We start from the raw sequence: 19841 nt of genomic DNA, 5'->3' as shown, positions 1-19841 counted from the left end.
TAAATTGCTTTGTAACTTTTTTATTATTAAATTGTTTTTTAAATTGATTATTTAATTAAAACAAAATCTCTATTAACCATAGATTTTTTAAACGCGGGTTAAGAACCGAACAATCAAATTATATAAAATTAGTCATACGACATCCGAAAAAAAAGCTCTTTTTTATATTGTTACTATTTTTTGTTTTTAATTTTTATATTTTTATTTTTAAGTATATACTAGACAAAAACGAGTGTTCACAATTTTTTATTTAATTAATATATTATTATCGTTGCATACTTGCATCTATAATAAATACAATGTTTTATTATTTCCGAATCATTGTTGTGTACTTACTTTTTTAAAAAAAAATACATAATATTTATAAGCAAACTAATTACAATTCATTCTTAGGAATATTAAACACAGATATATCATGTTAACATAAAAGATTGTTGAATATAAAAAAATCAATGTTTATATGATTATTGCTATTATCACTATTAATAATATTATAATTGTTTGTGCTAAATGAAAATAAAAATGAAATAATCAATGAAAAAAGTCTTAAATAACTGAATCAGCACGAAAATTGGAGTACATTATGTCAAGAGATGGTTCCAAACTTGCTCGACATGACAAGGCAGGAATGGGTGATATTTTGAGAGTTTTCTATCCTATTATAATGATAATTTGGCACATGATAGAAAAATGATATCTCTCCTCTTAATGGACCCATGATTGTTCACTAAAATATGATTATGCGAAATGGGAATAAAAATGGTTCTGAGACCTCTAGAAATATTTTCATGATAAACTATTTTAATAATCTCTATAAACCTATAACATTATTATAATACCAATAAATTAGTACAATTTTTCTTTATCTTTAAAATTTTAAAAGTAGTTAGAAATTTTTTTTGGATATAAATTTATTTGTGATTCTAAAAAATCCTAAAAGTTATTCTATTAAACACAAATGGAAAAATATTAATTTTTTATAAAGATGAAAAAAGACTAGAATGCTTTTTGTTTTTATTTAAAAAACAAAAAAAATAGAGGGAAATAACACATGTTTTTTTTAATGGAGTTCTTCCACTATTGAGGTAAAAAGTGTCCATTAAGTCAATTAATACATTTTTATTTGAAAATAAATTAAAATTGAGGAGAAAATTAATTGTGAGTTGATATATTGTTATTGAACTAATTAAGTAGAGGTGAGCATGAGTTGAGTTAAGGCTTATCCTTACTTGACTTAAATGTTGGTTGGGTCATCTTTTTGAATACAAATCTGACCCTAAACTCGAAGCTAACCTGATCATAAATATTAATCGGGTCAACTTTTAAACTTGAACCTGACTCTAGACTCAATTAAATATAATACATACTTATTTTAGATAAAACTTTCTTAATATTATTTATTATCGTGAATATATAATCTGACATATAAAAAGATATATGTATATATTATAAATAATATATATATGATAAAAAAGAATCAATGATACTTTTGACAAAAAAAGTAACATTATTCTCTAAATATTTAAATATAGAAACATATACAAACATGATATATGAGTGATCATGGGACAGGTTAGAATATGTCATGATTGATATCTACCCGACTTTAAATATTGAATGAGCCTAATCTTTGAACTCAAACCTAGAACCGACTCTATTTGAGTCCGATCATGATCAGGCCGGTGAATGGGTAGAGTGAATCAGTGTTGTTAACACCGTACCGGTTATCAAACCAGTTAGGGTACTGGTATAGTGGTACACTGGTTCAACGGGTGGTTCAGTAATTAAAACACATGCCGGTTAAATCGGACATACCTACTTATATTTATATATAGATATAGATATATATAAAAACCTATAACAAAAAAATTCCAAATAAGTGGATACTCAAATTTATAATTCATAATTTCATATTCATAATCTACTCCAAATTCACGTAAACAAACAACTTTAAGTCTTTAACAAATTCAAAGTCTAAATTACAAAACATATATCAATCCAAAAGTATCACTTAACAACCGCAAAATATAAATAAATGACACAAGTTCACAACTCACTCTACAAAAATAAATAAATTTGGAGTTTTAATATTTAACACCAATGAGTCAAAGTTGTCTCATATCGATATTATATTTTTGCACCAAATCATATATCCAGACAGTACTATAAGATTATACACATGTCACTGAAATTACACACGAATGTTAAGAACCAAAATGTGTAATATAAGTATGCCTTTGAAGCATGTGCCTTGAAGTGTTGGAAAGATGGGTCACATTGTAATGGATTTTTAAGTTTTTTTTCAAAAAAAAAATATGTGTATAAACCGGCTGGTTTAGTCAAATACTGACTGGTTCACCGGTTTTAACCAGTTTGACCGATTTTGATACTTGACTGGTTCAACATTTGTATCGTACTGGTTAGGAGACCGGTTCACCGATTTTCTGGTTGAATCGACCGATACAGTATGGTTTTTACATCATTGTATTGAATTACATATATTTATTTATTATTAGAATAAAACAAAAATTTGGGCGGAAATTAATTTGAAATGATATTCCATAATTATTGAGCTAATTAAGTGTTTGGTTAAAAAGAATCAAAATTTGGAATCTGAAATCAAGATCTTTTATTTATCTATTTTTTAATTAAAAAAATTTCTAAAAAATTGTTTTTTTGGGGTTTTGTGCAAAAAAAAATTAAGTGCTCATAATCCATCTTTCTCTATTTTTCAATATATTTTTTTTAATCTTTTGATTTCTCCTAACTAGTGCGTCTTTCAACTAGTATTCTTGTTTTTTCCCTTTCACATTCAGTGCATAATTTTTATATATTAACGAGCATTCCTAATTTTAGAGGTATTCAAAACTATTTATATATGACTTCTTTCTAAAGTTAAGTCCTTGAATGCTTCTTTGCCGACATCATCATTGTAGACTTGATTTTAGTTGTTTTCTTGGAACATGGTTTTGTTATTCTATGATTTTGATTTGATTTATGTTTGTGAAGGAGAATAACAAAGGCAAAAGTGATCTCCATGCACAGATTTCTTTCACTTTTCATTTTTATAAATATAATGAATATAATAATATTCATTTCCTTATGAACTCCATCTTGTTTTTTCAGATAAAATAAAATATTATTAATCAGAAGTAACGGAATTGTTAAAAAAATAATTAATTTCTATTTGAAAAATAAATTATCATAATTTTTTAATGGTGTACAACAATATCCTCTCTTTAGCCACTTGGTAAGAACAACTACAACATATGATAATATTCTAAATAAGTTTATTGACAAGATAATGATATTTAAAGTTAAGTCCTTTAATGCTACTTTTGCCAACATTATTGTAAACTTGATTTTAGTTATTATCTGGAATATGGTTTTGTTATTCTATAATTTTTACAAATATAATGAATATAATAATATTCATTTCCTTATGATTATTGTTTTAAGGAAATAATATTCATTTCCTTAATCAATATACGAAAATTGTTTTATAGCCTAAGTCTTATAATGTTTGAATATTTGTTTTTAGAATTGAGTGGATATCTATTCAAAAAGAATATATCTATATATATCTATTGTATATAATAGATATATTCATATCTATTCATTATTAAAGTTATCCGTTGAATTATATTCATTTAAATATGTTTGTTTTACTGAACGAAATTGAATGAATTTAAATTTTTTGAGTTGTGAATAATTTTGTCACTCTTAGTTCAAATCACCTAATTCGCGATTCAAGCATATTCTTTATAATAGGAGTTATTCCAACTTTCTATTTAATACATTCATTTCTGATCATATCTTATCTAATATGTTCACTCATCCAACATAACAATCTCGTTCCTACTATGCAAAATTTATTGTTTTGTTAACATTTTATTATACAACATTTATTCTACAATAATTTTTTAATGGAGTAACTATTTTTTATCACAAAGAAAATTGTACACTATATTTCTATGAGGAATGATCCACTTACTCTAAGAGTAAATTTAAAAAATTTAAACTATATCTTAGTCACAAATTATAAGAAAATCAAATGGTTTAAATTAGTAAGTAGATCTAAACCACTAAAATTCTTTATAATTAATTGCTAAGATGTACAATAAATTTTAATTAATCCCCTCTCTAGTTCTATATGTACTCTATATATAGAAATCCAATCTCCATGCCAGGAACCATTCATCTACTTTACCATATTCTTATACTAATATACACACTAACCAAAGTTTAAAATTATGGGTATTCATATGCGTGTTCCTGGAATCATTTCCTTGCTCTTTCTTATTTCTGGGTTATTCGAATTCAATGTTGTTTATTCCTACACTCTCCCACCTCGTGGTAACAAAATCATCACCCCACTGAAGAACGATATTGATCCCTCATCCCCACAACAGGTACTTTGGCTTATATTTTTTTATTTAGGTGTAATAACTAATAAGTTAAGAAATATTGGATATTATAATAACAATAAGTAATTTCTTATATTGATTATTTTCCCATAAAACAATTTTCATAATAATGAAATTATAGGACTTAGGTAAGGATGTTCGCGGTCGGTTTAGATAGGTTTTTCGAGAAAAAATCATTCAATCTGAAGAAATAAACAACATACAATCTATTTTTGTCGGATTTAAATCATTTTTTAATATATAAAATAACAAGTCTAGCACACTTATAAAGTGATAAGTTCACATAAAAATATGTTTATTTCAAAATAATAGGTATAGTTTAGTATGTTTTCCAAACGTCAATTTCACATAAAAAAGTCAATAAGTTTACTCCAAGACTCATACTATCAAGTGTGATATACATATCGGCATAAAGTATATGTATATGTGTTAAACATGGAATAATATTTTGCAAAAAAAGGGGTAATGAATCTTTGAATCATATATTAATAGCGTTCAACGAAAGAAACATTGTTGAATGTATATCTGTCTATCCTATTTGATGATACTTGTTTCACCAAACGGTGTTGATTTCCCATACCTTACATTTAATATCATTCATCTCACAAGCATCATTGAGTGAACGTTGTTAACCATGAATTCTAACGTAGTGTAAAGAGAACTAAAATGAAGTATGTATTCATAAAGTTTGAGAAGCCTAATGATAGAATATTGAATGAGTCTTTCAGGTACGTATATCTCAAGTAGGGCAAGATAAAATGAGAATATCATGGTTTACAATTTATCCAACCCCTGCAATAGTTCAATATGGTCTAACCCCTTCGGCTGATAACTTTAGTACCACTGGAGTGACTGATTCATATCGTTATTTGTTCTATTTCTCTGGACAAGTTCATAATGTGGTAATAGGTCCACTCAACCCTAATACAGTCTACTATTATCGTTTCGGTAAATCTCCTAAAGTATACACTATGTAGACTCCACCATCTCAATTTCCTATCAAGTTTGCAGTTGTTGGTAAGTTATCAAAAACTTTTTTTTTCTCAGCAATTATATTGTATTAATAAAGAAGAAGAATTAGGAGAACAAGTTATCAAAAACTAACTAGATATACAATATATTTATTTGTCACTAAGCGAAATTATTGTTTCAATGAAAAGTTTTTCTTCAAGTTTGTGCAAATTGATGTGGTTGACATGGTAAAATAAAATGGGTGCATGGTGCATGCGTCTGCTTTAAAAAAAAATCACTTTTGTATTTAACCACTCATATATCTCTTTGTAGGCAACTTGTGATGAATAGCACATATATATCAATAATCTTTTACACTTTCCAAGTTTAATCTGAAGTAAAACTTTTATAAACTAAAAACACACTTTTCTTTCAGCACTCATACTTTTTTGCACTCAGAGAAATATTCTTTAGAATGTACCAGTTTCTTCTAAAGTAAGTTTACTTATAAAGAAAATGAAGAGTATCTATCATCAGATTTAATCTATTAAATGTAGGTAAATTTTTTTTATTTATATTAGAAATAAACTCAATTTATTAAAAAAATCTGGCTTTCTCCCTTTAGAATATTTTTTTAAAACAAAGGTGCTAACACACACCCAAGATTTCACTTTAGAATATAGAAAAACATGCATCTCCAAATACAATACTCACATGAGACAACCGGAAAATTTTGTATATCATATGCAAAATTGTAAATAGATGAAATTGTTCTATCTATCTATACTTTTAATTGACCAATCAAAATTTTGAAAAATTAAATAATGATTATTTAGAAAATTAGGAGTGTGCCTAGATGATATGTTTGATGGAATATTATCTCATATTTAGTCTCATATTCTCTCAAACAAATAATAATAATAATGAATGTTTCAAATTTTTAATTTACATACGGTATTTTTATAGGGTCCAAGCAACAATTGAGATATGACTTAGGATAACAAAACTTTATTCTTTTGGACAAGATCATTTGTCCCATAATTTTTTCTGTACTTATGTCCCGAACCAATCAAACTTCATAAAATAATATTAAAATATTAATTTTTTTTTATAATTTTTGTTTTTAAATGAATGAGACTTTCTCATTTTTTTTTAAAGCAAGTGTGTCAAGGCACCCACTGATATATTACCACGAAAAAGGAAGAACAAAGACGAAACTTTCTCATTGACTTGGTACACCAAGTGAAACATGATTATAGACATGTGATCCTCATCCTATTCTTTCATTCTATATGTAGACACATCACAAGACAATTTAGAACCATTTTTAAAATAAGCCTAGAGGATCTAAGTTATACTGAAAATTTTCCAACTTTATCTTGAATCATATTTATGCAGGAGATCTTGGACAAACAGAGTGGACCAAAACAACTTTGCAGCATATATCTGACCCAGGCTATGACATGCTTCTATTAGCTGGGGACTTATCTTATGCAGACACCATTCAAGAAGAATGGGAAACATTTGGTCGTTTTATTGAACCATTAGCAAGTCAAAGACCATGGATGGTAACTACAGGAGACCATGATGTTGAGAAGATTAAAATTCTTCATAGAAGGTCATTCACAGCTTATAATACAAGGTGGCTAATGCCATTTGATTTGAGTGGATCAAAATCTAACCAATACTATTCTTTTGAGGTTGCTGGTGTTCATATTATTATGTTAGGGTCATACACTGATTATGACAGTAAGTCTAATCAGTATGAATGGCTTCAAGGGGATTTGAAAAATGTGGATAGGAACAAGACTCCTTGGCTTGTGGTCATGTTTCATGCCCCTTGGTATAACTCAAACACTGATCATCAGGGCGAATCTCAATCGATTGGAATGAAGGCTAGCATGGAAGATTTGCTTTTTCAAGCTCGGGTTGATATTGTTGTTTCAGCTCATATTCATGCTTACGAGCGCTTTGTAAGTATTTTGATATAAAATATATTTTGGATTGCCTTTTAAAAAAAATATGTTTTTGCTATACTTATGATTCATTGTATACCATTAGTTATGTGCCTTCCTCGAATTTCATTAGGTGAGATTCTCATGTACTAATTGCCCTTACCTAACTAAGATGGTACACATAAATGGGATAGAAAAAATCTTTTTGAAGAACAACTAAAATATCATTTGACACATAGACATAAGATGGATTGAACACAATGTTTTACTTTGTTGTTATAGTTGGTTTCAATCTTTTTACCTCCATTTTGTAACATTTCACATATCTATAATCATTTGTTTACACTATGGTCACATGTTCTACTACTTAAATGTTTCAAGTTTTTAAACTTATGATGGTTGTTTATCTGCTATTTTCAGACAAGGGTTTATAAAGAACAAGCTAACAAGTGTGGTCCATTGTATATCAATGTTGGGGATGGAGGCAACATTAACGATTATAATCCATAGTAAGTAATATTTGAATCTTAGCATTCTTAATTTTAACATTGAGAATATCATCAAACAATTCATGATTTTATATAATTCTCTATGTTTTTGTGCCTACATAGCTTCATAGACCCCCCACCAAGAATATCATTCTTCAGAGACCGTAGGACTAATGCAACACATGCACGTTGGACTTGGATTAAGAATGATAAAAATAAGCCACGTGTTATTGAGTCTCTATGGATAACAAGCCACCATTATAGATCCTGTGTGTAATATAATGTTTGACATTTATGAAAATAATGTACTAGATGCTAGCATACATAATAATGGGAGGATGGTATATGAAGGTGTATGTTATCATTGTTGTTTATTTTGAATAAAATTATATTATATATGTATTTTGATTCAATAACAAAAAAATTAGATTCATCATTTGTTATTATATGATAGACATTTATAAATACTTTATTCATCTCAACACATAATTTTGTTTGGTCCATAATAAAAGTGATGATGATAAAAGGTAGAATGACAATTTTTATGGTTTCATACCCAATCTATAAACATCACATTAATGTATTTGATTTTTTTACCTAATCGGGAGTATTTTAGTATTTTTAGAAGAAATAAGGATATTTAGGTCTTTCCGTCAAAATAAACTTTAATAGAAAATAAGGGTGTGTTTGGTGAATTTTAGTTTTTAGAAGAGGTTATTAATGTTTTTAAAATAAATAAACTTTACCGGATAATAATATTATTGGTAATTTTTTAAATAAAGTCCGCTTGATAATAATGATTTTCAATGTATTTTTAAATAAATAAATTCAACCGAATAAAAATATAGGAATATTTTTTAAATAAAATTTAGTAGTTGTTATCTGATTTTGGAAATTGAGATAACAATCTTATTAGTATGTTAATTAAAAAATAAAAATATTTCATATCCTAGTAATCAAATGTAACTTGAGACTATTTTGGCATGAAGGTGAAAATTGTTGACAGTAAGTCTCACATCATTTATCTCATTGTTTCGAAAATGATTTAAATATATATTGGATTACTCCTTTCATTGCCAATTGGTTTTGAGATGAAACTTTGACATATTATTAGAGTCAGAGCTCAACTTCTTTATGGTTGTGATGGATCAAAAGATGTCATTTAGTTATAGGTCAAAGATAACATTTCACACAGTCCAGCAGCCTTATGTGAGTGGGACATGTTAGAAACTAAGTTTCACGTCGCCTACCTCCTTATCTCAGCAATGATTTAAATACATGTTGAACTACTCCTCTCATTGTCAATTGGTTTTGAGATGAAACCTTCACAAAAAGATCAAATCAAAGTGGTTTGATTGTGAGGATGAATGACTTAAGGAATAGAGAGTGAGGGGTGTGAGTTTGAATATTACCAACAAAAAATGAGCTATAAAGTAGTTTAATAATTATGATGAAAAAGAATAAAGCTTTAAATCTTATTCACTACAAAAATATTAACATACTAATAATTAACTAAAAAAAGTGTTCGCCTAACACACTTTTCGTTACAATTGAGGTTGAAAGATCAAATCAAAGTTGGTGGCATGAAGGTGGAAGCCTTACACAAGTATGCAATTTTGCATGGTGTCATCATCATTTGTAGCAGTATTAAATAATTACAAAAATTAGTAAATATTCAAATAAGAGTTTAATATTTATATATAGTTGTGTAAATTTTTTACATAATTTCTCTATCATCCGGTGTTTATTTAGTTAATGTTGGTTTGACAAGTTAATAATGATTGATAGAAGATAATATAAAATTTCTTAAACTTTAGTATTTCAAGGTTAAATTCATATCTATATCTATACTTCTATACTATATATAAAGTCAAAACTATAAATAATTATTATGACATAATTTTACATATTACAAAATTACTTATTTGTAACTCCTTCATTAATAAACATTATAAACTTTCAAATATTACTTTTATTCTTTTTCATAATATTCTTCCATACATTTTCTTATTTTGTTAACATTTCTTACACCGAGTTGCATGTGAAGGACTTATGGAAAGATCTTTTATGAGACTTTAGCATGGTGTACACCTTACTTCTTAACCAAGTGAAGGACTTTATTGTTACTATTTCTATGCCGTCGTCTTCCAATAATTTCAGTGGTTGGCTTTGGATTGACAACACCTCAGGGTGTTACACAGCTAATTCAGGCTATCAATTGGCTATGAAGAATACATGTCCCTGAAAAAGTTAAGTTTATTCTCTAGCTTTCTCTCATAATTCTTTGCCTTCTAACTCTATTTGTTTTAGGAGGAAAATGTCAACAACATCTATGTGTGGAAGATGCAACAATTCAATTGAGGATCTTCTCCACACTTTTAGAGATTGTAGTAACTCATCCCTGCTTCGGCACCGCCTGAGATTCAACGAGCAAACCTTTTGGACTAACAAGCATTCATGTCTTGGATGATAACTCATGCTAGACTCTCCAATGAGCGTCTCTTCTTAGCAGACATCTGGTGTGTTATTGATACTATGTCGAATGAGGCAACTCTGTTGAGCATCCATTGGTGTCGGTCGGAAGTTGAAAAGGTCAAACTTAATGTGGACGACAGTTGTAGTCTGCATGATCAAATGATTGGAGGAGGTGGTGTGATCTCCAATCACAACGGTCTTTGATTATCAGGATTAAGTGAAAACTTTGGAACTCTATCTTCTATTTTAGTTGAGCTTCTAGCCATTAATCATGGGCTTGAGTTGGCTTGGAAGTTGGGTCATCGCCATGTTACTTTGGATAGTGACTGCCTTGAAGCAATTCATCTCATTTTTTATAAGGTGCAGATTTACTTAGATCCTATTTCTCGAGTACTTCATAACATCCGTGGGTTGCTTAAGAGAAATTGGGATGTTCGTCTTAGACATATCTACAAAGAGGGAAATATGATGACGGATTACATTTGTAAACTTAGTTTGGGCCTTCATGTGGACTTGAGAAATTCAGATTATCCACCTACAGGAGCCATGTCCATCCTACAGATGGATCTTCCTCTATGCTTTAGTTTCTTTTTGTTTTTTATTTCCGTTGTACCAAAAAAAATTCTTGTTTTTATTTTTCTTCTTCTATTCTATACTTGATTAATCTACTTATATTTTGGTCTCTATTGAGTTTATACGTAACATTTCTTATATTAAAGTATTATATTTAAATAATGTAATACAAAAATAATATATATCAAAAATAAGAATGTGGATCGATAAATATAAAATGCAGATCCACACACTAGTAATAATAAAGTATAAGTCTTAGCAGTCAAAAGTTTAGTAATACTATATCCTTTAACTTCCCTTGTTTTATGTTGTAACAAATATTAAATTCCATTGCATTTCTTCCTTCTTTTTTTCTGCTTTTACTGTCATTGTATTTATATTTTATTTTAGTAAATCAAAATATTTTTTGCATCGAATATACTTTATATTATAATTTTATTGGGTGCATTTTATATTATATTTCTTTGTCTTTATTTTTATTGTCAAATTAAGATGAGAGAGTAGTGAAAATGTTGGTGGTAGGTACATATGACTATATATTTTTATAAAAAATTAAAAATATTAAGAGTAAAATAGGAAAAGAAAAATTATTCTATGGTAATAATTACACCAAATTTTACTTTTATATAATATTTTGTATTATGGACAGCCATTTTTGTTTGATCTAGAAGAAATCCAAATTCTGTTTTCAAAATATTAATTTCTCAAAAAAGGGTGATTTTTGTAAAATAAATAAATAATAGATTTCTAGAAACTTATATCATTTTCCTTTAAAAAATAATTAACAGCAGAGAAGTAATAAATAAGTTTTTAGAAACATATTCCTTTTTCTCCCAAAAAAGTAAAAAATAAATTAATAAAGTAATTTTGTATTTTAATTTTGAAATTATATAATTAAATAAATAAAAGATAATTAAAATATTATTTTATTAATTTTTTGATTAACGCTATATGGTCCTCATTCTTAGCATTCAAATCAGTCAAACATGCTAAAGACTGGGATATGTAAAAAAGGTTAACAATGAATAATTAGTAAGAAGTTGCTACCATTAAATAATATACCATTATGTTAATGAGTAATTAATAGAAATTCACTATAAATAATAATAATAATAATAATAATAATTATAATGATAATAATAATAATAATAACCTTCATGATAACGAACCATTGATGGAACAAAAATTAATAACAAATCTTTTTGATAAGAACAGTCATATATTTAAAAATATATTTTAATAAATAGTTCATAATGAATCTCAATTCTCCAGTAATAATTAAATGTCTTTAATAATTAAGTTCAACTTAAGGATTCTAGGAAAGAATTACTAGAAAGGATAAAAAACAGTTGTGATTCTTATCAAACATGCCGTTTATAAAATTGTTTCTTCGATTATTACGTTAGATATCATAATACACAATAGTTCAAGAGCACAATTTTAAACGACGCTGTTGAAAGCGAGACGGAAGAACATCAACGTCGTATATAAAGTAAATATTGTAACTTCGACAGTGCATTCTTGACACAACGATGTTGAACATCAAATAACGTTAGCGATTACTTGAACGCGTTATGTTTAACAATGTATTTGATTGAAAGCGCTGTTAATTTTAATCAATTTCACAACGCACAAATAAAGAACCATTGTGGAAGAGGACATAGTAATAACACTTTCTTAATTATGCGCCGTTGATTCTATACGATTTTTTAAGTCCCAGAGATACTAATGATTGAGTAATTATGAGTCTCTTGGTTTGTTGAAATCTATGAAGCACGGATTCGTCAAACACCCTCACGTGTCGGTGTCTGACACGTATCCGACACGGATACGTTCAGAATCGCGAAGGATACGTATCTATAGAGTATCCAAAAATTAAAAAAATAAAATAAAATAAATAAATATTAAGACACGTATCCGATTCGTTTTCAATAAAATATAGGATATATAGATTCGTTTTCTGTAAAGTATATGACATATAGATTCGTTTCCAATAAAACATGATAAGATAAATTCGTTTTTATTAAAATAGGATAAAATATATTTGTTATGGAGGGCAATGATTTTAGGATAGATTCGTTTTCATTAAAATAAGATAAGATAGATTTGTTATGGAAGGTAATGATTTTAAATTTCCATTCTATTTTTACTTTGGATATTTTGATTTACACTTATAATTTTATCATATTTTATGTGTTTTTATTATTTTATACGCGTGTCCCTGAACGTATCGTATTCTATATTTTGGAAAAAATGCGTGTCGACGTATCGGATACGTATCATACCCGACACACGTATCAGTATCCGTGCTTCATAGGTTGAAATATTAATGATTGAGTGGTTATGTGTCTCTTCGTTTGTTGAAATATGCGCCGTTGGTTATGAATTTTTAAAAAAAGTAATTAGTTTCTTAAAAATTAATTAGTTTCTACTTTTAAAAAAGGAAAATTATTTTTTGAGTAAATTACACTGACACCCATGAGTTTTAATGAAATTACACAAATTACCCATCATTTTTTCATACCTACACAAACCTCCCCTAATTTTTATACTTTCATTACACTAACTACCCCTATATAAGAAATAGGTGTAATCTTTTAAACAAAAAATGTTATAAATGCAATTAAGTTAAATAGAACATGATATATTGTCATATTGTAGATACAAGTCCAAAGAATATATGAGTCAATATTACTTTATTATTTTTGGTTGATTACATTATATTATAAGAGCGATTTAAACAATATTTCTGTAGAATTGTTGATGCATTTTGTAATAAAAAATAATAAAGATACATTGATTTTTATATTATTTAGACTTGTCTACACGATATATCATATTTTGTTTAACTTAATTGCATTTATCACATTTTTTGTTTAAAAATTACACTTATTTCTTATGTAGGGGTGGTTTGTGTAATTTCACTAAAACTCAGGAGTGTCAGTATAATTTACTCTTATTTTTTTATTGCAAATAAAACTGAGAAAATGGTAGTATAGTTTTATGTCTACTGTATATATATATATATAACTCCAAACTGCAGATATATTTATATATTCTTTACCATAGTGTTATACTAATAGTATAACTAACCAAAGTTCAAAATTATGGGAGTTCTTATGCGTGTTCGAGGAATCATTTCCTTGCTCTTTCTAATTTCTGTGTTATTGGAATTCAATGTTGTTTATTCTTACACTCGTCCACCTCCTCGTAACAACATTTTCACCCCATTGTCCCATGATGATGGTGCATCATCCCCACAACAGGTACTGTTATACTATAAAGTTTGTAATTAAATTTATTTTTCTGAGTAGAATGGGGATAACATATCCCACTTTTTGTATCTCAATTGTGTCATAATTTAATTATCTATTTAAATAAAATTATATTATTTGATGAGATTTAGTTAATTTGAGACATTATAATATTAATTTTTTATGACAAAAAATCTTTTTTGTAGGTATGATATAATTGACACTTACATATATTACATGCATTTATAAAGGGATAGATCAAAAAGTAAAATATTTTGAATCTACTAAAAATACTGAAACTAAAGATAGAACAGAGCAAAACAATTTATTTAAATGTTCTTATGACTATGTCAAATATGCGTCAGGTATTCTTTAAATAAGACTTCTCCTATATCATCTTGTGTATATCACTTTAATCTATCATGAGACTCTCACTTAATCATATTCGAAGAAAATAATATATCATGATACTATCATTCTTTACTTGTGTCATTTGGTAAAAAATATTATGTATAAGACAATATTTATGACAATATAATTTTCTTGTATTAATTAATAAGAGGGTGTTATGACATCAAAGTTCACAATTTCTATTTATTGATAGAGAATTTACTTTAACTGATACTTAAAAACTTTGTTTGTGAGTTAAATTTTGGAGATGAAGAAATAGAAATGAGAGACTTGATGATCATAAAATATATTTGTGGCATGACTCTGAAGTCTTCTTTTTTCATTCCTTCACTTCAAAAACATAAGTCGAACCCTATCAAAATTTAAAATTATCCCCAGTTATACCGATTGATGATTAAAATGAAGTATGTATTCATAAAGTTTGAGAAGCCTAATGAGAGAATATTGGATGGGTGTTTCAGGTACGTGTATCTCAAGTGGGTAAAGATAGAATGAGAATATCATGGTTTACAATTTATCCAACCCCTGCAACAGTTCAATATGGTCTAACCCCTTCAGCTGATAGCTTCAATGCCACTGGAGTGGTCGATTCATATCGTTATATGCTCTATTACTCTGGACCAGTTCATAATGTGATAATAGGTCCACTCAACCCTAATACAGTTTACTATTATCGTATGGGTAAATCTCCTAAAGTATACACTCTGAAGACTCCACCTTCTCAATTTCCTATCAAGTTTGCAGTTGTTGGTAAGTTATCAAAAACTAACTGCATAACATATGTCACTACCATTTTGTGATGCGATGATTAAGAATAAGTATAAGAGAAATATTGTTTTCACTATAAAAGTTTTTCTTAAAATTTGTATAAAGTTTACAACTTAAGCCTTTTTGTCATATTCATGCCTATGAGGATCACAAGACACATTTGAACCATTATTTTACATAACCCTAGAGAATTTGAGATCTACTGAAAATTTTCTAACTAGTATCTTGGATCATTTTTCTGCAGGAGATCTTGGACAAACAGAATACACCAAAACAACTTTGGAGCATATATTAACACCAGGCTATGACATGCTTCTATTAGCTGGGGACTTATCTTATGCAGACACCATTCAAGAACAATGGGAAACATTTGGTCGTTTTATTGAACCATTAGCAAGTCAAAGACCATGGATGGTAACTACAGGAGACCATGATGTTGAGAAGATTACATTGTTCCATAGAAGGTCATTCACAGCTTACAATACAAGGTGGCTAATGCCATTTGATTTGAGTGGATCAAAATCTAACCAATACTATTCTTTTGAGGTGGCTGGTGTTCATATTATTATGTTAGGATCATACACTGATTTTGACAGTAAGTCTAATCAATATAAATGGCTTCAAGGGGACTTGAACAATGTGGATAGGAAAAAAACTCCTTGGCTTGTGGTCATGTTTCATGCACCTTGGTATAACTCCAACACTCTTCATCAGGGTGAATATGCATCAGTTGAAATGAAGGCTGTCTTGGAAGATATGCTTTATAAAGCTCATGTTGATCTTGTTATTGCGGCGCATATTCATGCCTATGAGCGTTTTGTAAGTATCTTTTTTAATATAAAAATCAGTTTTATATCATTACGTGCTGAAAAATTCTTACCCGCATGAAGAAAAATTCTTACCCGCATGAAGAAAAAGTATTTTTGCTATAACTATGATTCATTGTATACCACATTAGTTATATTAGTTATGTTCCTTCCTCGAATTTTATTAGGTAAGAGTCTCGTACATTAGGCAGACTGAAGTGGTATACACAAGATGATATAGAAAAAATATTGTTTAAAGAATACCTAAGTTATTTTTTTTGATACTATCAAGAGTGTCTCCTGATCTTTTTGGGTAAGGAATTAAATTCTTTCGGGGTTCGTGACTGTCCCTCCCAACAAGTGTCGCTCCCAAGAATCGAACTCTCGAACTTGGAGATCCAACAGGGCCTTACACCACTAAACCAATGTATTGTGGGTACCTAAGGTATCATTTGACAATAGATAAGAAGATTTGACAAAATGTTTTGCTTTGTTGTTATCATTAGTTTCAGCCTTCAAAATATTTTACTTTTTGATCTATCTCGGTTGTATAAATACTCTAATTCTATTTATATAATATATGATGACACAGGATGTAATTCATATATTCTATCCTTCTAACACGACTACAAATTAAATTCTGTCCAACATTTCACATATCTATCATCTTTTATTTACACTATGGTCAATAAGTTCTACTACTTAATGTTTCAAGTTTTTAAACTTATGATGGTTGTTTATCTGATATTTTCAGACAAGGGTTTATAAAGAAAAAGCTAACAAGTGTGGTCCAGTGTATATCACTATTGGGGATGGAGGCAACCGTGACCACTTTAATCCATAGTAATTAATATTTGAATTGTTTCTCTTATCTTTCTTAATTTGTACACTAAGAATATCAGAAAACATTAATGATTTTACATAATTCTCTATGCTATGTTTGTGCCTACAGCTTCATGGATCCCCCACCAGAAATATCATTCTTCAGGGAGCGTAGCTTTGGACATGGGACATTGGAGGTGACTAATGCAACACATGCACTTTGGACTTGGATTAGGAATCATGATGATAAACCAGTTATTAGTGAGTCTCTATGGTTAACAAGCCTCTCCTCAGATTCTGCTTGTAATGGTAATTAAAGTTTGATATTTATGAAAATAATGTCTCTATCTACCAGCCTGTATAATGGTAATAAGATGATAGATAATATGAAGATGTTGTCATTGTTAATCATTTCCTATAAATAATATTTTTTTTATGGGCAATGAAAACTTGATTAGTGAAGAGAGATATCAAAATTAGGAGAGCAAGTTGTATTCCTATTAATATATTCCTTATAATTAATAAAGAGATAGACAATTTGAAGGATATCTTACTCAATCAACAAAAGAATAAGAAAAAAAAGGAAATCAACATTGAGAATATTATATATGGTTTTTGATTCAATGAGCAAAATTATAATTCTTCATTTGTTGTTATATACTAAACATTTACTAATATTTTTATTCATCTCAACACCTAATTTTGTATGGTGTAATTAAAAGTTAAGGTGATAAAGAGTAAAATATTAATTTTTTTTTTGTGATTTTATACCAAATCTATAGGTATCACATTCATGTTTTTATTTTTAACCAAATCTGGATCATTTTGGCAATAAGAGTATGTTTGGTGACTTTTTACCCATTTATAAGTATTAGATTAATAATTTCCAGTAGAAATAAGGATATTTGGGTCTTTCGTAACTGAAAATAAACTGTAAGATATAATAAGGGTGTGTTGGATGACTTTTAAATAAAAAAGGTCAAAAAAATGATTCTAAAAGAGGTTAGTAACTTTTCCTAAAATAAATAAACTATATTGGATAATAAGATTAACTGTATTTTTTTTTTAAATAAATTCCATTGGATAATAATTATTTTCAATTTATTTTTTAATTAATTCAATCAGGAAAAAAAATTATCAATATTTTTTTAAATAAAATTTAGATTGCTTAAACTATTTTTCAAATAAAGGATGAAAATGTTAGTGGCTATTATAATATTTTTGAAATTGTGATAATAATCTTTTTTTCAGCAATCAAATTTATTACCATAAAAAAATAAGAAATTAGGAGAACAGTTAGTATTTCTATCCACATAAACATTATACAAAACACCTAAGGAAACAATTAAAAGGGTTCAACACTCATTCCACCAAATACTACAAAAAAATTAAACATTACACCTAAAAAGACAATAAGAAGGGTTCATCCCTATTCCACAAAAGAGTAATTCAAAGAAGGAAAACGGACATTGAGAAAATTCCAAGAATGCAAAGAGATTAATTCCATTACCTCATTTGTATGAAACTGACAGTTATCGAATATGATTTTGTTCCTAATAAACAAAAGACTCCACATAGTAACGAACTAAAGTGATATCCCTTGTTGTATGTGTTTTTTGTCTATCCATAACATATTTGTATGTAAAAATAAGTTGCTCTTAACATCATTAGGGATAATTGAGTTAAGACCAAACCTAGAATAAAGCTTCTGCCATGCACAATAGGATTTAGAGCACAAGAAGAATAAGTAATTGGTTGATTCCTCCACCATGCCACAAAGAACACAAAATAGTGGGTCTTGAGCTCCTAAGACTTCTCGTTAGACCAGATTCAGTTTTGTTGGAACCCCATCCAATGAAATCCTTTTTATTTTATTTTGTAGATTTGTTGTTATTATTGAATAACTAGAGGAGTGAGATGTCTCTAATGACAAGAGCGTCCACGATAGTTCTATTTGATCTTGTGTCTCTTATTATTTGTTCATCCATGAAGCATCATTATAGGTTAGTTTTCCATATCTTAATTTTTTATAGATTTTTCTATTCAAAATAATCATTACTTTAATGTTTAAAATGACATGAACAATGACGAGATGGTAGAGGAAGAAAAAAGTAAATAATATGTGACACTCTGGTATTTTGATCATTTCCCCTTAAATTTGTAAAAAAAATCATTGTTTATAAGTTTTTCTACCTAATCTTGAGCAAGAAGTAGCACAATATTGATTTTATGTTTTTTTATTTTCGTTTTACCTTGTGGTTCATCTATTTTGATGTACAATATGAATTAACTATGCAAATCATGTTGAGATTGATTTTTTATTTATAGAAACTATAGAATATAACCTACAATCATTCATTTTTCCTCACTCAAATAGATAAATATAAAAGAAACTCATGTTATGATTCATCAAATTCCACCTCATTCACCAATAGGAATGTGACTTTCCATTTGTTTCTCCCCTTTCTTATTCATTCATTGTATTTCATTCTATAATTTAATCTTATGGTTGACATTTGTCGTGTTATAGTAATATTGATAATAAATTGATTGATTATGGACTTAAATGCTAGGATTATATTTAAGTTAATATTTGAAACAATTTTGATAATAATTGTGTAAAGATATGAGTATTAATGTGATATTTATAGGTAAAATTTGATTTCCTTCATTGTAATTTAAATATGAATAAATTGACAATAACTCAATTTGATTCTAAGACATTTGCATGTGAATAGTAATGCATCATTGAAGCTAAATCTTAGTAAACTATAAGTTTGTTACAAATAATTCCTTCAAAATAAAAATACCAAATGAATATACGGGCTCCACACAAAAAATTGTTGAACGATGTTGTGAATGACAAAATCTTTAGATTTAATTAACATGGGAATGACCATCGATTTGAAAA

The 19841-nt window shown here is 28.1% G+C and overlaps 1 protein-coding gene and 1 pseudogene across 1 annotated transcript; both read left to right on the top strand.

The window, feature by feature from the left end:
- Positions 4239-8098, top strand: LOC109347108 (annotated as a pseudogene).
- Positions 14981-17293, top strand: LOC109347226 (probable purple acid phosphatase 20). Its single transcript, XM_019586932.1, has 4 exons — positions 14981-15284; positions 15547-16121; positions 16863-16951; positions 17061-17293. The coding sequence occupies exons 1-4, from the start codon at positions 15026-15028 to the stop codon at positions 17245-17247; spliced, it is 1110 nt and encodes a 369-aa protein (XP_019442477.1). The 5' UTR covers positions 14981-15025; the 3' UTR covers positions 17248-17293.

The sequence above is a fragment of the Lupinus angustifolius genome, chromosome LG05 (genome assembly GCF_001865875.1).
Source record: "Lupinus angustifolius cultivar Tanjil chromosome LG05, LupAngTanjil_v1.0, whole genome shotgun sequence".
NCBI classification, from domain to species: domain Eukaryota; kingdom Viridiplantae; phylum Streptophyta; class Magnoliopsida; order Fabales; family Fabaceae; genus Lupinus; species Lupinus angustifolius.
Note: the sequence above shows the minus strand (reverse complement) of the source record. Positions and strands in the feature narration are given on the sequence as shown.